Here is a 21,345-nt window from a genome sequence, read left to right as displayed (position 1 = left end):
CAGATGTTAAAGAAGTGTCCCCGGGAGACAGAGACAGACTCTATAATGGTTCTCTGATTTCTTTGACAACCTATTTAAGTTTCAACTTAATAGTGGGAAGGATGGTCATGGCTACACCATGCCTCCATAGGGACACAATAAAGGAGAGTGTTGCTGATCTGCAGCTGGTGTTTTCTTATCTATTTCCAAGTGTTTAAGTTCCAGACCTAGCATATGGTGTGATATAAATAATAATATAATAATACAGTTTTGCTTTCTGAATGCCTGAGTAGAAAAGCCATGTGATTTATGTAACATGACCATTGTATTTAAGACATTATTTTACTTAGAATTTTAATGCATTTAAAGCACATCTTCTGGTTTCTGTAATCCGTTCTTTTGAAAGAATGAGCAGAGCAGTGATGTATATTTAATGGAGTAATTCATCGTGCTTCCTTGTACAAAATCCTAGCTTTCCAGACCCAGCAGTCAGATCTCTGCAGGAGACATAATGCTGCAAATGGAGAGATTGGTTATTTACCAATGTGGCTGAGTTGAAGAAACATGCTAAAAGTGTCACATGGGGCTCAGGATTTACAGAAGACCAGTCTCTGCTTGAGGCCTACAGGTGGCAAAGGTCTGCTCAGAATTGCATAACAATGCGAGGAGAGTGAAACTGGACTGGAGGAAATGATATTGTGGAGGAACGTGCTAGTATGCTCCATCCACAATTGCCCAATCCACCCATAAATCCAGAGTATCTGCATGTTTCGGCTAAAATGGTAATGGTAGTAACTGCCAAAGATACTACCCCACCACGTGACACAGAAATTAAGAGCTTCACCTTTCTTACCAAAATGATGTTCTTCATAAAAACAGAAGCTTCAGGGGGTAGCCGAGTTAGTCTGTACAGGATAAACTAAAAAACAACAGATGGTCTGGTAGCACTGTATAGACTAACAAAACATGTAGATGGTATCAAGAAAGCTCATGATACCATCTACATGTTTTGTCTAGAAAGTGCTACCAGACCATTTGTTGTTTTTCAGTTTATCATAAAAACAGTTAACAATGAGGACATCTACAAGTACATCAACACTGTGGAAAAAAAAACTTGTAGCAGTGAGTTCCAGGGCCTAAGATGACAGACTTGGTCTTGCAGGCCTCAAGCTATGGTGCTATAACTGGAGTTAGGGCTATGAAACCCACACTATTCACCGGGTTTCAGAGCCTGAGCAGGAATGTTCATACTGCTATTTTCAGCACTGTAGCATGAGCTCTCTAAAGATACATCTACACTACATGCCAAAGTTGAATTAAGATATGCAACTTCAGTTACATTAACTGTGTAGTTGAAATCAAAGTAGCTTAACTTGGCTTTTGGCACTGTCCACACTGCAGGAAGTCGAAGGGAGAACACTCTTCCTTCCACTTCCCTTATTCCTCATGGAAGCAGGGTTACCGGCATCGACCAGAGTGCCCTTCTCACTTCGAATTACCTGTCTTAACTAGAGAGAGCGCTAATTCAAACCCTGGAAGATCAACAGTGGCTGCTTTGATCTTCCTCTGCAGTGGTGACCTACCATGAGTCTGAGCCTGTAGACCTAGGCTCTGAGTGATGTTCTACACTAAAGGTAGGTTGACCCAGCTAAGTTTCGAACAAGCATGAAAAAGTCACACCTTGAGAGACGTAGGTAAGCCAACCTAAGGCCATATAAACAGCACTAGGTCCACCGAAAAATTCTTCCATTGGATTTATTATAGGTGGATTTATTACAGCAAAGGAAAAAAAACCTTTCATCACTGTAGTGTCTGTACTCAAGTAGACTTAAGCTGAGAATTGGGGCAGCAGTTTTGGTTTCTGTTTTATTTGCTGTTGTAGCGTAAACATACCTTATATTGTCAGCTTTAGGTTTCAAAGTGAATGCCCTCTTGCTACTAAGGCAAACATTTCACACCTCTCTCAACGCTGTTGTTTCAGAATCTTTCCTCCTTTGCAGATTTAAAGCATGGTAGTAAATTGCATTTTTTAGGTTTCCTTGGCATCCAAAATAGTTAGAAACTAATTTTTTTTTAAATAAAAGCATGAAAGGATCACTAACATCTACACAAAGAAACAAGAACCTTGGATTTTAAGGTCTACCTGTAAATTCTTATGCTTCTTCAGGTGACGTCCCAGTGGGTGCTTCACTGTTGGTGACGGGTCATCCCGGAGCTGCAGATCGGACCTTTTTTGAGCAGCTGTCAGTGGGCCACACGTGCACGGAGAGTGCCTCGCACTGTCCTCACTTCGGTGCCTCACGCATGCAGTCCAACTCCTCTTCATTTCCTTGCTTACTGCCCTCGGTCGCAGACGGAGCTCTTTGTTCTCCTCAGAATTTCATTCTCTTCACAGAGATAGTTCAAGTTACACTTACCTTTTCCTCAAGTGTTTCCTTATTAAATATTCATCTTCCAGTTCCTATAAAAAAAAATTCTGTAAGCTCCGAAGTTGCCAGCAGTACCGGCGCTGGCTTGTCCAAGCAGCTGCATAATGCTTTTACCCTACCCTTCCTCCCCTTGTTTAAAAAAAAAAAAGAACGAGGTGGGGCAAAAGGAGATAAAAGGAAGTGGAGAGTGACAATCTCGGCAATTGAGATTTTAACAGCACTCGAGCCTCACACACACCCCGCAATGCCAGGCTCACCAGGCTTTAAGAAACATGAGACATGTCGTCAGCCAATGCCTGTATCGGACAAACATTTAGTGCGCAATAGCTTGGGGGAAGCTCATGTGTGATCACTGCCGCAGCCTCATGAACAGAGCCAGAAAAGACAGGGAGCTTCAGCGCTGAATGATTTTATTCAAGAAGGCTGTTCAGCCTAGTGAGGACTCTCAATCCTCCCTGCCACCAGGACAGGCTCCTAGGAAAAGGACTGCCTCCCCGTTGCCTCACAAGCTGTCAAAAAAGAGACTCTCCCCAACAAGTTTGTTGTCCCCCACCCTGTCTCCCAGGGTGATCCAGAGGGATACACCAGGGGAGTTCCCTACCGATTAACTCATCATCACCCCCATGAAGCTGTAATTCCAGAGGATATCCCCCCTACAGATGAATTGAAACAATTCCAAGAGATTTTCAAGAGGGTGGCTGCAAGTCAAGATGTTCAGTTACAGGAGGTCAAGGAAAAGCAACACCACCTCCTCAAGAACATCCTCCCTTCTTCGCAGGTAAGGATTGTGTTTGCCCACCAATGAGGCCATCATGGAAGTTTCAGATTAAATTTGGCAAACTCCCACCTCTATCCAACCAATATGGAGGAAAGACAACAGGAATTACTTTGTCCCTCTGAAGGACTTAGATTTCCTTTTCTCACCTCCACAACCAATCACTGCCAATCCTCAGTACAGATCAGTATCTAATGACAAGGAACACAAAAAATTAGACCTATTTGGAAGAAAGGTATACTCTTCAGCCACACTACAGCTGAGAATTGCTAATTATTCCACACTATTAGCGAACCATGACTTTAATAACTACTCTAAACTTGCCGAGCGCATGGAACACCACCCAGACTCTAAAAGACCCATTCTCAAACTGATTATTCATGAAGGGCATACCATTGCCCACATGGCCCTGCTCTCCTCAATGGACATAACTGAAACAGCAGCCAGAGCAACTGCCACAGCAGTGGTAATGAAAAGAGCCTCTTGGCTCCTCTCTGTGGGAGTGCCTGAGAAGCTCCTGTTGAAGGTGGAGGACCTCCCCTTCGATAAGCACAAACTCTTTGTGGCAAATTCAGATGAGGTCCTGCACAGCAGCAAAGAATCTTGAACCAGACTTCGGACAGATGGCATGTACAGCCCTCCATACCATGGAAAATATTATACCCAGTGTAACAGAAATAAAGATAGTTATTACAACTGCACAGAGCAGAAGCCTTATGAGTACAACTGGCCCAGGCAATGATCCCACAGGAAGCGCCCACCCCAATCTCGCTCCTTGGGTTGCCAGGCAACTAAGCAGCAGATTTGAAAATTTGGTCAAGGGACTACCCGACCTCCCTGTCCATCCACTGACAACAAACCAACACCATCTGTTCACCCACAGACTCCATCCCTTTTACCACCAATGGGACTCCATAACATCAGATCAGTGGGTGCTAGAAATCACCCATGCAGAATGTCACCCCCTTTACATTGCTTCCCCCTACTTTTTCCCGTTCCCCATCCCTCTTCAGGGACCCCTCCCACAAGATCCCTCTCAGACAAGAAATCGATCACCTCCCCCATCTAGGAGCAATAGAGAGGGTTCCAGATGCATTTCGGGGAAGGGGATTTTATTCCAAATACTTTCTGACTCAGAAGCGGACAGGGGGCTGGGGACCCATACTGGATCTCCGCAAGCAAAACAAATTCCTGCGGAAGCCACGATTCAAGATGGTAACTTTGGCTTCAATTATACTGGCACTAGATGAAGGGGACAGGTTCGCAGCCCTTGACCTACAGGACCCATACTTTCACATCGCCATACATCCATCACACAGACGGTACCTTCGATTCATGGCAGGCGATGACCACTTCCAGTACAGAGTCCTACCTTTTGGATTGTCTTCTGCCCCTTGGTATTCTCAAAGGTCCTTGCTGTAGTCACTGCCTACCTCCACCAGCAGGGGATCATGATTTTTCCATACTTAGACGACTACCTTATAAAAGGCCGGTCCCACGAGGAAACGACCAACATGTTTTTGAAAACCAGACACCTGTTCAATCATCTGGGCCTCCTGATAAACAAACAGAAATCAACTCTGAATCCCGCACAGGGCATAGAGTTCATTGGGGCCCATCTTGATCCATTAGCTGCCCGAGCTTATCTTCCACATCACCGCTTCATTGCGCTATGCAATCTCGTAGCCATGTTAACCACAAGCCCTTCCACTGCAGTACTTACCTGCCTCCAATTGTTGGGCCACATGGCCGACACTACTTTCTTCATCCAATATGCACGCCTCCATTTCCATGCCCTGCAACACTGGTTAGCATAAGTCTATACGCCATTTCGTCGTCCCCTACACAAACAGGTTACTGTTCCCAAGAGGGTGCTGGACTCTCTCAAATGGTGGACACTACTCAGCAATCTCCTAGCAGGGGTACCCTTCCCCCAACCTGAGCCATCAGTACACATTATTACGGATGCCTCTCTCCTGGGCTGGGGTGCACACCTGCACCAGCATGCTATTCAGGGCAGATGGTTCCCACTCAAAACTGTACTGCATATCAACCTCCTCAAACTCAGAACCATGAGAAATGCATGCAGCCACTGCACCCCCATGATCACCAACCTTGTCATTTGCATATTTATGAACAACATGACAACCATGTTTTATATAAACAGGCAGGTAGGGTTGCAATCACTGAGTGTGGAAGCAATCCACCTTTGGAACTGGTGCATTCATCACAGGGTCACTCTGATAACATCATACTTACCTGGAGTGAACAATGTCAGAGCGGATGTCCTGAGCCACAATTTTTCCATCGACCATGAATGGGAACTACACCCAGCAATGCTTGCCTCCATCTTTCACCGCTGGGGATATCCATCAATAGACCTTTTTGCAACCCCCAACAACACCAAGCTTCTGCTCCCGGGTGGGACTGGGCTAGGGATCCCTGGGCGATGCATTCCTAACCCACTGGAATGAGCTGCTACACTATGCCTTCCCACCCATCCCACTCAATCCCATAATACTACACAAGATCCAGGCCAACAGAGCTCGAGTCATCTTGATAGCCCCATCCTGGGCCAGACAAACCTGGTCTCCATACCTACACTCGATGTCCATCACACCAACTTATCCTCTTCCATCCTGTCATGACATCCTCTTCCAGGCTGGGATCAAACTCCTCCACCCCCAACACCACACTCTTCCCCTGCACACCTAGCTCCTGTCTGGTTCCACAGATCAAAATCCCTATTCTTCTACACAGCAGAACGCTGTCCACCAGAGCCACTTACCTGGAGAAATGGAAGCGGTTCTCCTCTTGGTGCCAGCAAGCCCAAGTTGATTCTCATAGTACACCACTCAATCGTGTCCTTGACTATATATTCCACCTCAAAACTGGAGGCTTATCAGTCTCCTCCGTCAAGATCATCTGTCTTCACATACCCTGCAACCAGGAGGTTCCTGAAAGGCCTCCAGAATCTCTACCCTCTGCATAGAGCCCCAGCCCTCACCTGGGACTTGAACTTAGTTCTAGACGGTCTCATGAGACCTCCTTTCGAGCCCATGGCGACTTGTCCACTCTCGTTCTTCTAATGATGGTACTATTCTTGACAGCTATTACCTCAGTAAGGAGGGTTAGCGAGATAGGAGCCCTGATGGTCAGACCACCATATAGTCTTCACCAAGGACAAAGTGACCTTGCAACCGCACCCAACATCTCTACCCAAGGTCAGCATGGCCTTCCATGTCAACGAGCCCGTAATATTATCAACATTTTTTCCTAAACCTCACGCATCCCGCAGGGATGCTATGCTCCAGACCCTGAACATTCACAGAACTCAGGCTTTTTATATAGCTAGAACTCTATCATTTCGGAAGTCCCCACGCCTCTTCATATCCATCACAGCATTTTCGAAGGGCACAACAATTTCCGTTCAATGTATCTCCAAATGGATATCATCACATATACCAGGATGCCATTCCCTCCGCAACAAAACATTGACAGTCCCACCAAGAGCACATTCCACTCATGCTACTGCAACCTCCATGGATTTCCTGAGCAATGTGGCCCTTAAGGACATTTATCGACCAACCAATGGTCATCAGACCACACCTTTGCCAGGCACTATGCCTAATGCCTCAACTGGCAACAGATATGGTGGTGGCTACAGCGTCCAAGCAGTGACTCTGATTCCCACCATCCACATAGGGCACAGCTTTGTAATCACCAATAGTGGAGGACACATGGGGACATCACCCAAAGAAGAAAAGGAAGTTACTCACCCTGTGCAATAACAACTGTTCTTTGAGGTGTGTCCCCCCGTGGGTCCTCCACAATCTTCCCTTCTCCCCTCTCCTCGGAGTCTTAGGGTAAGTCTAAACTACTTCCCCCCTCTCCCGAAAGAGGGAATTTTCATATCTTCTTCTGATCACTTTTTCGAAAGCGGGTCTTTCAAAAGTGAAAGTAGTCTGGATGCGGGCTTTTTTTTTCCAGAAAAAATCCCTTTTTCGAAAAATCACGTAACCCCTTTTTTTTTTTTTTTTTTTTTTTTAAAGGAGGAGAGGAATTTGCATATCCTCTTTCAAAAAAAAAGTAGTTTAAACATATCCTTAGTTACTCAGGCATAGATGAAGAACTGAAGATGGGGTCAGGGCCACGCATGAGGCGCCAAAGCAAGGGCAGTGCAAGGCGCTCTCCGCACATGTGCAGCCCACTGACAACTGCTCAATAAAGCTCCGATTAGTGGCTCTGGGACAACCCTTCACCAACAGTGGAGCACCCACGTGGACACACCTTGAAGAACAATCATTACTGCACAGGGTGAGTAATTTCCTTTACCATACCCTTCACCATAGTATCTGAAGATAGGATTTTTAAAGGAGACTAAAGATGTTATGCACCCAAATTCAGTACAAGCTGGGCACCTAATTATTTTGCAATTCTGACCAAAGTGTCTTATAAAAGTATTAAACTAAAATAAGCCACTTGTTCTCTGTCTCTTTCCCTCATTCTGTAAGGACTTTGACTTGCTGGTTTGCTTTTTAAATATGTGACTTGGTTTATTGCGAGAAGGTTGAGCTGAAGAAGTGAGGTTTGCTCTGAAGGAGCTTATACTTGATGTCTTCCAGGAGTAATTTTTAGATTTATGGGCCAGTTATTGAAAATGCTCTATCTGCAGTATGCGATGCGATTGTTTCAGTGGAATAAGGCTGTCATCATCACACAATGTGAGGGCCTCTCACATTACCTACTGATGCCATAAAGGAATTTGGAGATGACGCCCAAAACCTGGAATTTGAACTTATATCCCCCCGAGCCAACGCAGGCAACAGAGTTCTGTGGTGACAGACTCTCAGTGGTCTGCGGTGTTGAGCAATATGCAGCCATGTTCTGAGTCAATTACAGCTTTTAAAAAAAATCAAATTTTGAAAAGTCAATGCACATCTAAAAATACATGCAAACGGAACTGCACAGAACTTAACTTCTGCTTAGTTAAAATGCTTTATAAATCTTGGGTCTTTCCCTTTCTCCCAGCAGCTACTACTTCAGTCTCATGCGTTCCAACCCAAACTTTGTCACACTGGAGTACGATGAACTGAACTACTTCAGAAAGCTGGTTACTGTGGTAACACAGCACAGTTTGTATCTCCATGCTTTTAATCTGTTCTTTGGGGGAAAACTGGCAATCTGTTTATTTGTGCCCTCTGAAAAGGGTCATAGAGCAATGAGCCAACTATCAGGGATTGTATAGAAAGGGACATATATGAGGGTACGTCCACACTGCACCCTAAACTCAAAATAAGATACACAATTTGCGCTACACAAATTGCGTATCTTATTTTGATTCTATTTCAGCATAGCTTAATTTGAAATTTGGCATGTCTACACGGTGCCAAATTGTGAGATAATACATTATTTTGAGACATCCCTTAACCCTCATGGAATGAGGGTTACAGGAAGGCCGAAATAGCGTGCCAGTTATTTTGAAAAATATTTCCAAATAACAGGCAGCTTGTTAAGACGCAAGGTAGCTATTCTGGGATACCTCAGACATACTTCTTTCACATAAATGTGCACTATAGGATATAAAAGGTTAACCGATTAACTGGTTACCTGGTAAACATTAGGCTTACCAGCGTGTTTACCTGGTAACCAATTCACTGGCTCAGCTAGCACGACCCTCTCCACAGTGGCCATGGCCAAAGCAGTCTCCAGTGTGGCACGGCGGGCTGGCTGTGGCAGGACCCTAGCTGCAGTAGCCCCTGCCTGGAGCAGCTCTCTCTTTGCCTGGCAGGTGGCATTCTTGCCTCACAGCCCTCCACAGTTAACCACTTAACCGGTTAAACAACTAAAATTATATCATTTAACTGTTTCAATGGGGTTTAATTTTTCATGTGCTTTTATATATAAAATCAACCTATATACAAATCATATCGCTTTGCATCCTCTACCCCCTTAGTGGTGCTAACATCCAATCTTCATTTGGCCAGCTCTCTTACAAATACTTTTATACTTTCTGCCCTACACTGAGAACGCTCCCCTATGTTGATCCGTAATATCCCCCATGTTCTGCCCCTTCAATTCTCTTGTCAAGATCAACCGCCACTGTGATACATGCCACTAATAATGTTGATAGTCAATTTAAAAGAAAAACATTGATTTTATGTTTTCTACTTTTACACATGAACTTTTCAGGGCAGGGTCTGTCTGAGAAACAACAAAATCATCAATAATGGGGATTAGGTTCTTGAATGCAGCAGACTAAATCTCCACAGAAGCTAGATCAAGACTACCAAACTCATTGATAGATGAAATAAGAATGGTCACCAAAGTCACCACAATCAAGCTAAATGCAAAATCCATCTCTTCACCCAAACTCTTCCATAATAGATCCCTCGGTCATACTACTGCCACTCCTCTTAGACAATAATATTAATAAAGAACTAATACTGCTAATAACGAAATCCAAACTTCTACTCATTATCAAGGAAGGGGTGGAGAAAGAGATTGTTGTCATGGTTTTCTTACCACTCGAGTTGAAAACTCATTTACTAACTTGAGGGGTCTTATATAGGAACCTGGTTGGATCAATAGAGAGAATTTAGTCCTAAAAGATAACTCTACCATATCCTTGAGGGTTGCACTGTGAAGTAATTTTGTTTTTATTCTGCCCTCTAGTGTCCAAAATAAAACTACACATATCTATAGAATTATTCCCAGGGAAGACAGTAAGCCAAATTCTGCTCTTGGATACAATAGTATGAATTTGGAGGCAGCAGAGTTGCTTTGGATTTACACTTTTGTTTCTGATCCACTAAATGAAGTTGTTTAGATGTGGATAAAAGCAAGGCTTTCCTGGTTTGAATCCCACAGGACACAGCTATCTCAACAGCTTTGCAATAGAATTATTTGAAGGGGAAACCACTATTGAAACACTTGTGTGTCAAAGGAGATGAAAGGTCTAAACACACTAAATTGCTTGAAAGTAATGAAATTTACAAAATAAATTAAATGTGAGCAAACAAAGGGTCACTTTGACAGGAACTAGGTTGATCTTATGTCCCATTTTAGATGGGACAATCCCCTTTTTGAGCTCTGTCCCAGACATCACTTTTTTGGCAAAACTAGGCATTTGTCCTGTCTGCTCTTGCTGTATGGAGGCCTGAAGAAACACTGAAGCAAGAGCAAATGGGACAATTTCCCAGTTTTGCTAAAACAGTCCTGATGTCTTTGACAATGGCTAAAGCCCCATGCAGCTCAGGCCATCAGTCACGTAAAGCAGGGCTCAGGCAACAGCAGGCATCTTGAGCTGCATGTGGCAAGGCATGGGCCATTGGCCCTATGGAGCAGGGATTAGGCAATGTGAAGCACCTCAAGCAAGCAGTCATGCCAGACAGCTCAGGTCCCATGTGGCAGGGCTCTGGCCCTTGGTCCAGTGGAGTAGGGCTCAAGCAAGTGGTGACACAGGTGGCTCTGGCCACAACTGTGCTGCTTCCCTAGTGCCCTGTTTTCACTTTAAGGAAACATGGCCACCCTAGCAGGAGACTAAGAGCTACAATTAATGAATACACAATAGCATAATTGTATGTACTCCCACATAGGAAGGTGCAGCTTGCGGAGGTAAGTACCATGACCATAGCATGCAATACTCCTGACAAAGTACAGAGTCCTATAGATGGCAATTTATATCAACAATGTCATGGACAAAGCCGGGCTCAGTACTGAACCAGCCAATCCTTAAATTCTACCCTGTGTCTCTCGAGTTGCCAACCCTCCTGGTTTTGCCAAGAAATCTCCCAGAATCATGCTATATTCCCCAGGGGCTACTGAAGCCAATCAGAGATTGTAGGCTGCTAAAGGACTGGCGGTGCAGTAGGGCTAAGGCAGGCTCTCCCTGGCTCTGGCTCCATGCGGCTCTGAGAAGTGCTCATCACATCCCTGTGGCCCCTGGACAAAGGGACAAAGTCGCTCTGTGCGCTGCCCCATCCCAAGCACCAACTCTGCAGCTTCCATTGGTTGGGAACTGCGATAGCAGTGCCTGCAGGCAGGGGCAATGCACAGAACCTAGGAGTCAGACATGCTGGTCACTTCCAGGAGCCATAGGGCAAGGAAAGGAGGGGAAGAGAGCCTGCCTCAGCCCCACTGCACCCCTGTACTGGAGTTACTTGAGGTTAAGCACCACCCAGCCAGAGTCTGCATCTCTCACCCCCTCCTGCACCCCAACCTCCTTCCCCACCCCAAATCCCCTCCCACACCCAAACTCCCTCCCAGAGCCTGCACCCCCATCACCCCTCCTGCATCCCAACACCCTCCCACACTCAAACTCTCTCCCAGTGCCTGCCCTCTATCACCCCCTTCCGCTCCACGACCTCTACCCCGTGCTCAGCCCAGAGCCCACGCCCCACAGAAGGAGGGGCACAGAGTGAGAGGGGGCTTAGGCATTTGGCTGCCTCACTAGCCAGCCCCCTCCTGCAGCCAGCGCCGCCCCGCGCGCCCTGCCCAGCCCTGCAGCTCGTGCCACTCCAGCCGCAGGCCCCTTCCATCCCGTCCCCAGCTGGCCGGCAAGGCCCCTAAGGCCGGGCAGCCACGTGACCGCTATCGGCTTCGGCCCCGCCCCAGTCGCCCGCGGACAAAGGGGGCGGAGCTAAAGGGCGGCTGTTTCCATGGCGACCGCCGCTAGCGTCTCTGTCGCTCTCTCTCCCCCCACGCACCCCCCCCCCCCATCCCGCCATACGGAGAGCGCCGAGAGACAGAATAGCACGGGGGCGGCTGGGCGATGAAACGCGCCTCTGCTCCGGGATGGAGGGGCCGGGGCAGGTGAGACCCCGACGGGCTGCACCTCCCCAGACCCCCCCCCGGTAAAACGCCCTGCCCCAGCCCCCCCCCACACACACACTGCCCCAGCCCCCCACTCCCCCCCCCCACACACTGCCCCAGCCCCCCCCCACACACACACTGCCCCAGCCCCCCACTCCCCCCCCCACACACACTGCCCCAGCCCCCCACTCCCCCCCCACACACACTGCCCCAGCCCCCCACTCCCCCCCCCCACACACACTGCCCCAGCCCCCCACTCCCCCCCCACACACACACACTGCCCCAGCCCCCCACTCCCCCCCCACACACACACACTGCCCCAGCCCCCCACTCCCCCCCACACACACTGCCCCAGCCCCCCCCACACACACTGCCCCAGCCCCCCACTCCCCCCCCCACACACACACTGCCCCAGCCCCCCACTCCCCCCACACACACACTGCCCCAGCCCCCCACTCCCCCCCCCCACACACACTGCCCCAGCCCCCCACTCCCCCCCCACACACACACACTGCCCCAGCCCCCCACTCCCCCCCACACACACACACTGCCCCAGCCCCCCACTCCCCCCCCACACACACACACTGCCCCAGCCCCCCACTCCCCCCCCACACACACTGCCCCAGCCCCCCCCACACACACTGCCCCAGCCCCCCACTCCCCCCCCCACACACACACTGCCCCAGCCCCCCACTCCCCCCCACACACACACTGCCCCAGCCCCCCACTCCCCCCACACACACACACACTGCCCCAGCCCCCCACTCCCCCCACACACACACACTGCCCCAGCCCCCCACTCCCCCCCCCACACACACTGCCCCAGCCCCCCACTCCCCCCCCACACACACACACTGCCCCAGCCCCCCACTCCCCCCCACACACACACTGCCCCAGCCCCCCCCACACACACTGCCCCAGCCCCCCACTCCCCCCCCACACACACTGCCCCAGCCCCCCCCACACACACTGCCCCAGCCCCCCACTCCCCCCCACACACACACACTGCCCCAGCCCCCCACTCCCCCCCACACACACACTGCCCCAGCCCCCCACTCCCCCCCCACACACACACTGCCCCAGCCCCCCACTCCCCCCCCACACACACACTGCCCCAGCCCCCCACTCCCCCCCACACACACACACTGCCCCAGCCCCCCACTCCCCCCCACACACACACTGCCCCAGCCCCCCACTCCCCCCCCACACACACACTGCCCCAGCCCCCCACTCCCCCCCCCACACACACACTGCCCCAGCCCCCCACTCCCTCCCACACACACACTGCCCCAGCCCCCCACTCCCCCCCCACACACACACTGCCCCAGCCCCCCACTCCCCCCCCACACACACACTGCCCCAGCCCCCCACTCCCCCCCCCACACACACTGCCCTAGCCCCCCACTCCCCCCCCCCACACACACACTGCCCCAGCCCCCCACTCCCCCCCCCACACACACTGCCCCAGCCCCCCACTCCCCCCCCACACACTGCCCCAGCCCCCCACTCCCCCCCCACACACACACTGCCCCAGCCCCCCACTCCCCCCCCACACACACACTGCCCCAGACCCCCACTCCCCCCCACACACTGCCCCAGCCCCCCACTCCCCCCCACACACACACACTGCCCCAGCCCCCCACTCCCCCCCCACACACTGCCCCAGCCCCCCACTCCCCCCACACACACTTCTCCACGTGTCCCGGGCACCGCCCCCCGCGCACACACATGGCTCCCCCAGTGCCCGCCCCCCATCACACACACGCTCCCCTGCAGCCTCTGCACAGCAGGAGCTCCCACCCCGCTGCCCTGTGGTGTCTGATCCCACGCGGATCCCCACAGCACCCCATGCAGCCATGGGAAACAGGTGTGCGAATTTGAGCCAGTCATTTCTCTCTCTTCTCTCCTGTCCTCCCCCTCCAGAAAATGGACACAGGGATATTCACTCCTTGTTATAATGTAGACTCCACAGGGCACAATGTGCTGCACAAGGGAGGTCAATATCATTATCCCCTTTTACCAGTAGAGAAACTGAGGCAGGGAAAAATCAAGTGTCTTGCCTCCAGTCACCCGGAGTACCAAATAGGTCTCCTGAGTCCTGCACCAAGATGCATACTAGTGATGTGAATGGGTACAGGCTGCTCTCGCTATAAGTACAAAATATGTTCCAAAAACTTGGACTTACAGCAAGACAATTTAAAGCGGAGAACTTTTTCCTGCAGCTGACTTCCATTTGCACAATTTTTTCTTTGTGCGATTTAAGACTGGGGAATGGCAGGACCTATAACACATCAGTTCCGACAAGCATCAAGGACTTTAGTGCAGAACGGCTGTATACCAGGGCAATGTATAGTGGGGACACCCGGTATCCAGTTAACCAGTTACCTGGTAAGCACCACCCATCCCCTTTTAATCAGTTAACCACTTAAACTTAATGTTTAGCTGGTTAATTAATTAAATAGGATTTTGCATCCCTGATGCACACTGCTGCCAAAGGATGAAAAGAACTATTTTGTATTAAATTCTCAGCTCTGTGGTTGTGTTTGCTTGCTTGCTTTCTTACTTGCTTGTTTGTTTGTTTGTTTGATTGTTTAAAAACTGGTGCCCATTAAAAACAGCAGAATTGCAGAGTCATATGTTGCTTAACCCTCTTTCTGAGCTGGAAAGGAAAGATGCTGAAATGTTGGTCCTGTGGAAGACAATGAGAGTTTTGTCATTGACTTCTATGGAGCTAGGATCTCACCTGTAAACCAGCATGTCTGGAGAAATTGAAGACTATCCAGAGAAGAGCAACAAAATGTTTAAAGGTTTAGAAAACACAACCTATGAGGGAAGACTGAAAGAACTGTGTGGCTGTGTCTACATTGGCATGATTTTGCACAAAAGCGGCTGCTTTTGTGCAAAAACATGCTGCCTATCTACACTGGCGGTGAGTTCTTGCGCAAGAACACTGATGTTATAATGTATGAAATCAGTGCTTCTTGCGCAAGAACTATGATACTCCCGCTCAGGAATAAGCCCTCTTGCGCAACTGTTCTTGCGCAAGAGGCCAGTGTAGACAGGCAACATGAATTTCTTGCGCAAGAAAGCCCGATGGCTAAAATGGCCATCGGAGCTTCCTTGCGCAAGAGAACATCTACACCGGCATGGATGCTTTTGTGCAAAAGCACATCTCTTGCACAAAAGCACATGCCAGTGTAGACGCTCTCTTGTGCAAATACTTTAACACAAAAACTCTTGCGTTAAAAGTATTTGCACAAAATCTTGCCAATGTAGACGTAACCTGTTTGTTTAGTTTGGAAAAGAGAAGGCTGAGAAGGGACATGATAGTAGCTTTTAAGTACCTAAAAGGATGTTACAAGAAGAAGGGAGAAAAATTGTTCACCTTAACATCTAATGATAGGACAAGAAGCTATGGGCTTAAATTGCAGCAAGGGAGGTTTAGGTTGGACAATAGGAAAAACTTCCTACCTGCCAGGGTGGCTAAGTGCTGGAATAAATTGCTTAGAGAGGCTGTCACTCACTGAAGATATGTAAGAGCAGGCTAAATAAACATCTATCAGGGATGATCTAGATCAGGGTTTCCCAACCTATGGATCACAACCCAAATATGGGTCACCATTATATTTCAAAAGGGTTGCCAAGTGTCTCCCCAGGTGGCTCTGTCCCCCCCCCCCCCCCCATCCCTCTGATTTTGAATTGCCTTGGGTCACTAAGTCTTCCTGAATTGTCAAAATAGGTCCCCATCTGGAAAAGGTTGGGAACCACTGATCTAGATGGTGCTTGGTTCTACCATGAGGACAGGGGACTGAACTTGTTGACCTCTCAAGGTCCCTTCCAGTTTGAGTAGTCTATGTTTTATACAAGGAACAGAAAATTCATATTTCCTTTTTCAGTCATGCTAAGAAAGAGATGAAGCTCATTCCAGTACCAGCCTCTCCCAGAAAGAGAGGTGGACAAGCCCTTGCTGTAGGAGCTGTAGCTACAAAGTCCTATTGTCATATAATGGTACAGTAATGTAATGTGTCTAGTAAGCAATTCTATGCATTTAACACTTTTTTATGTTAAATCTTTTAGCCAGAGCCTGAAGAAGCTAGAATGGATGAAGTGCAGGAGCTTGCGGAATCACCAGCAGCAGTGATTGAGTCATCTGTCGACCAGTCACCAGTAGTCGAATCGCCAGCGTCGGTGGACCAACCACCTATAGTCGAATTGCCAACATCAGAGTTACCGACAGATGAATTGTCAGAGTCCGTGGCCACATTAGCCATGGTTGAATTGTCAGAGTCAGATAACAAATCATCCATGACTGACTTACCAACAACTGAGGTCAAAACACCTGTGTATGAATTGTCACCATCTGTGGTCAAGCCACCTGAGGCTGAACCTGCAAAGACAGTAGTTGAAGCACCTGAGGCTGAATCAGCAGAAGTGGTCAAATCACCTGAGGCAGAAACGCCTGTGGTGTATGAAGATCCCTTTGAAGTTTCCGTTAGGTACATGGAGAAACATAACATTCTGCAGATATTTCAGGTGAACTTTTCTGTTCCATCTCCTCTTCTCCTAGTGACTCGCTTGAGAAACAGAACCTCCCACATTGAGCCAGGAAGGAGCATATCCTTCTTCCTGTGGATCCTACTGGGAGGCAGGGAGGCAAGGCAGTGAGTGTTTTTGAGAAGGGTGGAGGGCTGAGTTCTTCATCTCCTTTGACTACTGCAGAGGAAGGGACCTGGCAGTATTTTTCTTTGGCTACGTCTACAGTGCAAGTTTCTTTTGTACTAAGCTTTTACAGCGGGTCCTGCCTCACAGGTCCAGAGGTGCCGAAGGAACCATGCTTCTCACCTTCCCGACCCACATCCCACAGTCAAGCAGGCAAGGGAAGCTTCCAGCCACACTGGGATCCCATGGCCAGGAGAGGGGCTTCCATCGGGGCCCCACACACACCTGCGCCTGACAGCGCTGTCCCCGGGAGCAGGTGGTGCCTCGAGCGTGCAGACATGCCCGTGTGCGGCACTCCTCAGTCTGTGTATGGGCATGTGTGTGCCCTTGTCCCCAGCTTGCTTCCAGCAGTGGCTGGTGGTGGGAGGGCATCCCTCTCCAGGGGTCAGACCTGTGTGTGGCCTCCCCAAAGCCTATGAACAGGAACCCAGGGGAGTCCAGGGCTGCCTTGTGGGGCTGAGTGCTGCAGACTGGCTCTGCACGTGCATCCACATGCGCAGACTGCAGTGTGAGGGCCAGGCCGAGAAGGCCAAGTGACAATAGCACCTCAGTGCTTGCCACCTCCACATTGTGTGTGTGAAAAACTAAGAGCACTCACCTGATAATCCCTCCCCAACCTCAGAGGATGCCTGGGCGACGTCCTGGCCCTGGAGTACCAGCTCCAGGCTTAGGGTGATGGAGCTGGCCGTTTCCTCCTCTTCCTTCTCCTCCTCCTCGTCCTCTGGGACCTCTGCCCAGGCAATGATGGGAGTCTCCAGCCCCGAGTCCACAACAAGGGGTGGGAAAGGGGCTGCACCACTGTGATGTAGTGTGGGTACCTTGCTGGTTGCTAGGCTTCGGCTGTGGGCGACCCCCACTGGCTGCTATCTGTACCATGGCCCAGCAGAGTAGCTGATGGGACAGGGAGGTAACCTGTTCTACCAGTTACCTCCCAGGGAGAGGAACAAAGGAAGTTGAAATGCCGCCCCTGGCTGGGGGGCAGGGCTGGAAGGGATAGTTAGTTAGTGTCTGTCTGGAAAGCAGGGGAGAAGGAGCTAGGGAGGGGGCTGGGATTGTAGGGCCCAGCCACCCCCCATCTCAAGGGGGGGCACTGAGGCCTCCTAGCCCCAGTTCCTGTAATCAGATTACATCTGTGCTGTGCTATATCCTGGAGAAGCAATAAACTCCCTCTATTCTACTGGCTGGTGGAGTCTGTTCGTGCCACTATGGGGGTGAAGGAGGCGGGGGACCCTGATGTCCCATCACAACCACCCCCCAGGATGTGGTAGAGCTTGCTGGAATAGGGGCAGGAGTGCGGTTCTGCGCTGGAGTGAGAGTTGTGCTCCCTGGCCCTGGAATAGCCCTGCCACAGCTCCTTAACTTGGCTGCACACCTGTTCAGGGTTCCTGGGGTGGTGGCCTCTTGTGGCCAGGGCCTTGGCCATCCAGCCATAGATATTGGCGTTGTGCTGTCTGGAGCGGAGATCCTGGAGGATCTTCTCCTCACCCCACACCTCCAGGAGGGCCAGGATCTCCACCCCAGATCATGACGGCACATGCCTTTTTGTGCTCCTGGGTGCCCTGGGCATGCTTCCTGTGAGGGCCGGTGGGCTCTCGGGGGGGCTTGTGGCTGGGACATTGGTGTCCGCAAGTCAGGAATTGGAAGCCGTGCAGTGAGGTGCAGCTCCCAGGGCCAGCTTACTGCTACAAGCCTTGTCCCAGGTGCCTGCGGCTTTAAGAGCTACCTGGAGATAGGAACTATAGAGTTGTGATGAGTTTGGATGGAGTGGCCAGCAGGGCACCTGTGTTATTTCCTGGAGGCCTCTTTTTTCCAAAGAACTCCCTCTTCTGCATCCACGCACACCTTTTTCCGAAAAGGTGTTCTTCCTTGTAGAAAAAGGTTTTTACCAATGTCGGAAAAACCCCTCCATTCTTTTGACTATTTGTCAAAAGAATGCAATGGCAGTGTGGACAAAAGCATTGTTTTTCTGGAATAGCGCCCATTATTCTGGAAAAATGCTACAGTGTAGACATACCCTTTATCAGCCAACATCCTGCTCATGGTCCTGTTATGCTTCAGTATGTCTACTGCTAAAGACAATAGATGAAATATTTAAAATCCGGGAACAGAAGTTAGATTTAGTGGGTGGCAATTATCTGGATCACTCTTCTTTCCTTTTCAGCAGAGCAGTAACACACTCAACCCTTTGTGCCTCCACCATTTTTCAGGGGTTCTGAACAATAATTGCCAGTGGTTGCATAACTTAATAACCAATTCCCATGACATATTATCCAGTCCAGCTCTTTTGTATTTGTTTGCATTTTCCAAACATTCCTGTGTCTGTTTCTATCATTACCAGTATTTACCAGCCCCTCGTTACTTGTTACACTGCTTTATTTTCATGAACATTAGTACCACATCCCAAATATTCTGGAATCTCATCCCAAAGGACAGGGCATCCCTGCCCTCCGCAGAACTTACCTGCCTTCATCATGAATATAAAGCTCTCACTTTCTCTCACAGGAGATCACTGAAAACTTGGTGTATGAGAAACCAGATGACCCCTTGCAGTTCATGTTGCTGCAGGTATGGAGGATTTTTGGGGGTGTTTGTGTGGGGTGTATGTGTGGGGTGGTCTGTAGCAGAATCCTGTTGTGACTGAGCAGGCTGGAGCTGCCGTGAAGCCATGAATGTTCCTATTACCATGGGTCTTGGCACGCTGAAGGGGCAGGTTATGACTGGGGAAGAATGCCCTGGACAACAGGGTCTGAATGTTTTAAAGGAGTCAGGTTGGGGAAACAAGCCTGGAGGATAGAGCTGTTGTGCAGAAGGGAAAGATATAGCAGGAGACCATGTCCTACAAGACAGCGTCTGTAATTGTGAGGAGATCATAGGCAGAGAATGGTCTGTCAGCAATGAGAGGGTTTTAAAATACAGAGAACTAAAAGCTTGTGGCGCAAGAAGGAGTGAAAATGGGGAGAGAAGGGGGAGTACAACAGGATATATGAGGGGATTACAGTAAAGACAGAAGATAAATCACAGAAATAAGATCCCTTCCATCACTCCCCTCCTCCAGGGAGACACACACCTTGTCCTGTGTACTTCAGATTTCAGAGCTGTCAAAAGTGGTTGAGATGCTATCTCTGGGCTCCAGTGTTATGGCATCGGAAGGTGACTTGATCACGGTCTTCTTCTCCCCAGGTGCAGTCCATGATGAACCAGCACCTGGAAAAGGAGGAAGAGGAAAAGGAAGAGGAGGAGCTGGGTAGTGACAGCTTCTACAAAGAAGAGGACTTTCCTGGTGTCCACCAATGACCTTGCAGCCTAGTTATTGGCACAGGGCCTCTGGCTAGCACTGGGCTCTTATGCTTGGTGGAAATGGTTTTGAACAGATCTGACGGTAACTGTTTCATGGCTTCTCTTGTTCTGGATGCTGTGCTTCCTCCTGCTTGTAAAGTAGGCAACTGCGTGTCATTATCAATACACAGACCTAAGAAACCTGTATAAATACACACACACAATGTGTGTGTGTGTTATGCATGCAAACGCAAGTGTTCAGATTCCACAGTTTGTACACATAGAGGCTACATTTCGGCACACACAGACCCTACAGCTCTGATTGCACATGTGCACAGACCATAGCACAAACCCACAGTAATCAGACTTGATGGACATATACCTAACCAACCCTTGAACACTTACCCATGTCTCTACTTTCTGTGATCTTTTGTGGTGACTGGTCTATCCCAACCTGTCATATAACAATCCACTATAAAACAGTGTGGAACTCTAGTGTCCACAGTAAGGGTGGGGTGGGGAAGGAGCTGTCTCTGTACTGTACCCTTCCAGAAGCCCTTGTGCCCCACACTAGAAGGGGTTATCATTATGCTTCTCTCCAGAGTCCCCCAGCCCCATAATCAAATGGACAGTTTCCCCCTCTGCTATCGGTGCTGAGTTCAGATTACTCTGTCCTTTTGTACTCTGCTCCCTGTCATGGCATGTACAATTCCTCCACACACACATCTAGGAGGTGAAAGTCTCAGGGGACAGCCAAGTATAATGAGCTTTCATGGGCAAAATCCACTTCCTCAGAGGAGAGTCATCTTATTCTCTCGTCTGAGGAAGTGGGTTTTGCCTGCAAAAGCTCATGGAAACTAGGAGGTAAAGTTAAGGTTGCAGGCACATATAAGTGGCTACAGAGCAAATCATCTCTTGAAAATGCTAGTTGAATAAAAACCAAAATAAGTGTTAGAAACCCAGAAAATTCAGAGTTAAAGGGTACTTCTCAAACAAGTAACTCAAATTACTGTTATCTAGCTATCAATCAAGTTACTTATATATTCCTCATCACCATAGTATCTGAGTACCTATCTCCGCCCCCTTAGAAATGTCTGCCTACACTGCATGACAAAAAAGATGGTATTGAAAATGTGCACTGTGGAACACAGGCATTATCATTTATTTCATGCATACCTGTCTCCTGTACTTAGTGTACTGTTTTGGCACCACACTGACTTTTGTTCTTTTTAGGTAAGTGCTTTAATTTAATTTAACCTAAGTCTTTGAGATTTGTATATAGTCACATGCTAGCTCTGTAGCTAATGACACTTGAATAGATAGATAAGGCCGGTGCTTTCCACTCAAGCATCT

General features: G+C 49.1%; 1 protein-coding gene and 1 long non-coding RNA gene across 4 annotated transcripts; one reads left to right on the top strand and one right to left on the bottom strand.

Moving 5' to 3' along the window:
* Positions 1-327: 327 nt before the first annotated feature.
* LOC112547197 (uncharacterized) lies at positions 328-17,623 on the bottom strand. Of its 2 annotated transcripts, XR_012897250.1 has the most exons (4): positions 17,315-17,623; positions 16,316-16,384; positions 2,123-2,440; positions 328-493 (listed from the first exon to the last, which is right to left on the bottom strand). It is a non-coding gene; the product is annotated as an uncharacterized LOC112547197 (long non-coding RNA). The 2 variants fall into 2 exon arrangements; XR_012897249.1 differs by lacking the exons at positions 328-493; positions 2,123-2,440 and adding an exon at positions 16,061-16,198 and having other exon boundaries at positions 17,315-17,612.
* TEX55 (testis expressed 55) lies at positions 11,853-20,104 on the top strand. 2 transcript variants are annotated; one of them, XM_075905908.1, is made up of 5 exons: positions 11,894-11,997; positions 14,220-14,385; positions 16,075-16,530; positions 19,219-19,281; positions 19,897-20,104. In XM_075905908.1, the coding sequence occupies exons 2-5, from the start codon at positions 14,269-14,271 to the stop codon at positions 20,008-20,010; spliced, it is 750 nt and encodes a 249-aa protein (XP_075762023.1). In that variant the 5' UTR covers positions 11,894-11,997; positions 14,220-14,268; the 3' UTR covers positions 20,011-20,104. The 2 variants fall into 2 exon arrangements, with proteins under 2 accessions (XP_075762034.1, XP_075762023.1); XM_075905919.1 differs by lacking the exon at positions 14,220-14,385 and having other exon boundaries at positions 11,853-11,997.
* Positions 20,105-21,345: the final 1,241 nt, after the last annotated feature.

This window comes from Pelodiscus sinensis, chromosome 1 (genome assembly GCF_049634645.1).
Source record: "Pelodiscus sinensis isolate JC-2024 chromosome 1, ASM4963464v1, whole genome shotgun sequence".
Classification (NCBI taxonomy): Eukaryota; Metazoa; Chordata; order Testudines; family Trionychidae; genus Pelodiscus; species Pelodiscus sinensis.
Note: the sequence above shows the minus strand (reverse complement) of the source record. Positions and strands in the feature narration are given on the sequence as shown.

Bases quoted from the DNA above. Each gene is read 5' to 3' on its own strand.
- TEX55 (XM_075905908.1), top strand. From the start codon at position 14,269: ATGGCAGGACCTATAACACATCAGTTCCGACAAGCATCAAGGACTTTA. The intron at 14,386-16,074 runs GTAAGCACCACC...TAAATCTTTTAG, and splicing joins TCCAGTTAACCAGTTACCTG to CCAGAGCCTGAAGAAGCTAG. The intron at 16,531-19,218 runs GTGAACTTTTCT...TTTCTCTCACAG, and splicing joins ACATTCTGCAGATATTTCAG to GAGATCACTGAAAACTTGGT.